Source organism: Epinephelus moara, chromosome 7 (assembly GCF_006386435.1).
Source record: "Epinephelus moara isolate mb chromosome 7, YSFRI_EMoa_1.0, whole genome shotgun sequence".
Taxonomy (NCBI): domain Eukaryota; kingdom Metazoa; phylum Chordata; class Actinopteri; order Perciformes; family Serranidae; genus Epinephelus; species Epinephelus moara.
In genome coordinates, this window is record NC_065512.1 from 36,817 (window position 1) to 41,019 (window position 4,203).

The 4,203-nt window shown below is 41.0% G+C and overlaps 1 protein-coding gene across 1 annotated transcript in view; it reads right to left on the minus strand.

Annotated features, from left to right (window-relative positions):
• LOC126392565 (interleukin-1 receptor type 1-like) overlaps window positions 1–3,878 on the minus strand; it is an 11,377-nt gene extending 7,499 nt beyond the window's left edge. The window contains exons 1-4 of the mRNA XM_050047991.1: window positions 3,199–3,878; window positions 2,876–2,938; window positions 2,041–2,176; window positions 1,615–1,769 (exon numbers count right to left, since the gene is read on the minus strand). Coding sequence (XP_049903948.1) covers window positions 1,615–1,769; window positions 2,041–2,176; window positions 2,876–2,938; window positions 3,199–3,391 — 547 coding nt within the window. The 5' untranslated portion in view covers window positions 3,392–3,878. The remainder of the gene's footprint in view (window positions 1–1,614; window positions 1,770–2,040; window positions 2,177–2,875; window positions 2,939–3,198) is intronic.
• Between the last annotated feature and the right edge of the window lie 325 nt (window positions 3,879–4,203).

A 4,203-nucleotide genomic window follows, 5' to 3' on the forward strand; every position in this document is an offset into this window, starting at 1 on the left:
AACTGGGTCTGAACTGGGTCTAACTGGGTCTGACTGGGTCCGAACTGGGTCTAACTGAGTCTAAACTGGGTCTAAACTGGGTCTGAACTGGGTCTAACTGAGTCTGAACTGGGTCTGAACTGGGTCTAAACTGGGTCTGAACTGGGTCTAACTGGATCTAACTGGGTTTGAACTGGGTCTGAACTGGGTCTGAACTGGGTCTTAACTGGGTCTAACTGGGTCTAAACTGGGTCTGAACTGGGTCTGACTGGGTCTGACTGGGTCTAAACTGGGTCTAAACTGGGTCTGAACTGGGTCTGAACTGGGTCTAACTGAGTCTGAACTGGGTCTGAACTGGGTCTAACTGGCCTCTGCATGGATCGGATCTTATCAGCACTGAACGGACCCCCAAAACATTACTGTTTTAAACAATAATAACTCTTATTATTGTTTAAAACAAAAAATAAGATTTAAAATTTTGTTCACTTTGTTTTTGTAAAAGCTGTTTTACAGTGATTTCCTTTGTCACGATGTGTCTGAGCAGAGTGGCATCAAAAGACCTGCACTTTTTATTGTGAACACTTTTTCTTCACCAAAGTTTGAGTCGAAGTCTGTTCAGATCATGTTTTAATGGCGTGGGGAGGGAACGTGTCTGCCTGCGCCCTCTGCTGGTCATCTGTCTGCCAGATTAAAAACCGAGAAGATTAGTGGATCAACATACAAGTTGGTCGCCAGAAAACTGAGTGCCAAGCATTCTGAAAATCACTGATGTTTCTGTGGTAAAATCTCAGTCATCCTTATCATTATTATTAAATGTCAGAGGGGTGATGGATGATTGAGTCAGAGCGTTCTGAGGCACAGATGAAACTGATTTTACAGTAAAATTTAACTATCATTAACAGATGCTCAAACATAAATAAAATGTTGTAATTTAACTTAATAATTTTGAAATTAAGTTTCAAAATGAGCCTTAAATTGATATTTTACAGACCGCTGCAAAAATAATGACACAATCAGTGAAACAGGCAAACAACATAAAAACTATTTCACCTGTCTCTTAACATCTATTAAATCTCCTCCTCATTGTATCACCTGCAGGTCAAAGTGTTTGTACACCTGGTCTGAAGTCGTCCTTAATTATTATACGCAGGAAAAGGTGAATCGTGACGTCTGAACCGTTGAGTTGATCATCGAGAGCACCCAGTATCATATAAATCAGATGTGATCAAATGATTTTGATTTTATGTGACAGTTTATAAAAAATCTGTATGAATTTAATGATTCAACATTTTGAGAAATCTGCTCATTTTCTTTCTCTCTGACAGTTTCAAAGTTTTACTCTTATTCATTGAGACAATGAACAAGACGGGATCTCGTTAATAATAGGTGACTAATTGGTGCAGTGATACTGAAACTGTAAAGCAGTCATAACTGTGTTTATAGATTATTTTACAATAGCTTCAAACGCAGCTCAGCAGATCACAATCAAGGACTGAAACCAGGGTTTTCCCTACATGCATTCAGCAGCGGCGCTCTGCTGAGAGTAGGTACAAGGGTATCAGGCAGTGCCCGACGTCACATTTACCAGGCAGTAAAGTTGAAGCATGTGTCCCTGCCCTTACTCCATGTATATACCTTCTGGTAGCAGAGTAAAGTAGCCTTCAGGAATGCCCCTGGCACTGTACGCTCGACAGGTGTAGTTGGTGTCGAAGTCCTTCTCCTTCAGCTCAGAAATTATCAGCACCTGCTCCAACCATAAACCTTTTTTAGGTTTATCCTGGCGCCACATACTGGTGAGGACAGACAGATGATAAAATGTTACGGTTCAGTTCGAGCTTCGTATTCTTCCTCTGTCATGCCCGCTGGGAGAAAAAAGGTTGCTTAAAATAATTGTTTAAAAAGGATTCATGCTCCACAGGACGTAATAATGAAGAAAACGAAAACATCCCCAGAAACGTGATTAATGTCTTTGATATTTTGAAGACAGGCATATAAACTTAAGCTGTATCCCAGAAGACGCATATAAAAGAAAACAGAAAAAGGAATGGTAAGAGTGCTGACCGTTCTTCTGTGGTGTAGATGCGGTCAGAGGGGTTGGTACTATAAATTAACTTGTTTCTGACCAACCAGGTGATCTCAACGAAGGGATTCCCGACACACGGTACAAACACTCGGCATCGCTTCCTGAAATTTGACCCTAAACACAAACAGTAACACAAATTATAATCAACAAAACAGTTTCTCTTAATCTATGTAAATCTAAATTTAAAGAGTCTTTAACAAGTGTATGTTAAACAGACTATAATGCACAGCAGACACAGAGGAAGATATCAGTTTGTCCCAAACACATTTTCTACTGTTGGTCTTTCGATCTTCTTATTAACCTGCGCAGCATTGATGTGACACAACAGAAAAAAACATCAGTTAATGTGGCATTTCCAACAGGCCACTTGTTGTCAACAAGGCAATTATCGGCCGATACTGATGCGTGGCCAATAAATCGGTATGTCCCTGCTGTAAATATATCAAAGCAACAATCATTTTATTCTTCAATTTGACCCACAGCTTCAATTCGCGTTACAAAGCATTTTACTCAAAATATGCATTTACTCACGCTGAGAGTGGTGTTGACAAAAAAATGAAAAAAGGCTCCCAATTTATTCAGTGACAACGTTTCGATCAGCAATAGATCTCTGTCAAGTCAAATTTGTTTGACAAACAGGAAATACCAATTTATATACACACCTCTGGGTGCTATGCACCCTCTAGTGGTCGGGAGTGTACCCAACTTACATTTACAGCGGTGTCGACAAAACACATGGGTCTTTGTCAGCTTTGGACACTTTAAGTTTCAAAATAACATGTTTCTCAGAATATGATGTAGGCACAGACTCACCCATTGGTTTCTTGATTATTTCATTGGCCGGTTCGTGGACTTCTGGGGTCAAAGTGTACATCTCTGAAAAGACAGACAAGAGGTTGTGTTTATCTAATCACAGAAATATACTGTTAATGATACTGTTAGTAGCTCCCCAACTCTGTTATTTAAAGCAGTTTAGGCTCATGGGCATTATTTGTATTTAGCCTGCTGTGACGTTTGTGTTACTCACTAGTGTCTGCTGATTTTATTGGTGATGTGGAAAAGTGAAGTGTGTTCCAATAAATAAATCTATTGTGAACAAACAGCATAAAGTCTCAGGTAGTGATCTCCGCTCTAACCTGATACCCATGCAGCAATGGTCTCTGACACAGATCCCATAACGCCACCCAGAGTGAAGTTCAGAGTACAGGTGTAGGAGGAGTTGTGTTTAAGGTCCACTCTGGCAATCTTCAGTCTGGCAGGATGTATGTAGGTATACTTGCCTACCCCATCCACTATGGGCTCACAATCCTGGGTGAGGAAAGGACACATGAAAGTGAAGACATGTAAAAAAAAAAAAAAAAAGAAAAAAAAAATACTTATTTGTCATGATGGTAGAAAGTAGATTTTGCTTTTGATAGGCCAACACCCATTAATCAGTAACTCACTGGTTAATTTTTAAGAAACAAAAAAGGCTTTGAAATACAAGAGGCCTTTCCCTTTAAGTCGGGCGCTCTGCTGCCTCAGTGAGCTTTAGGGCTGCACTTCAATGCACCATCCATTTAGACGTGATGAAATATTTTATTATTCATATATTAGTCATTATTCATTTATTTTTATATTCACAGCAATTAACAGATTAACGGTCATCCGTTGACATCCCTGATGGTAGACAGCCACATGGTCAAAGGAGCAGTGTGGTAAGCAGAGCTGGGCGGTCTAAAGCCCACCAGATCACCTACTTTATCTGGAGAGTAGCTAAATCCAGTTCAGGCCAACTGTTTGACAATGACTTTAGTTGTTCTTTTATTTCAGACATGTTAGAACGTTACATACCTTGACATGTTTCTGCGGAAACTTCCGCCTTCCTCAGAAGTGTCACTTGATGGTGGTTGTGACGCGTCTTTATCAGCTGAGATGTCAATCAGCCGACACTAGGGAGGCGTGACCGTCCTGTCCGCCGCCTCTCCAGGATGCTGCTCCAGGTGTGGGACAGCATGTATGCCCTCTCGTCCCTGTTCATTGTCCCTGGGCCCCGCTTCCTTATTTCAATGGCATCCCTGATCCAGGTGGCGTGACTGACAGGATGGTCACGCCTCCCTAATATCGGCTGATTGACAGATGAGCTGATAAAGACACGTCAC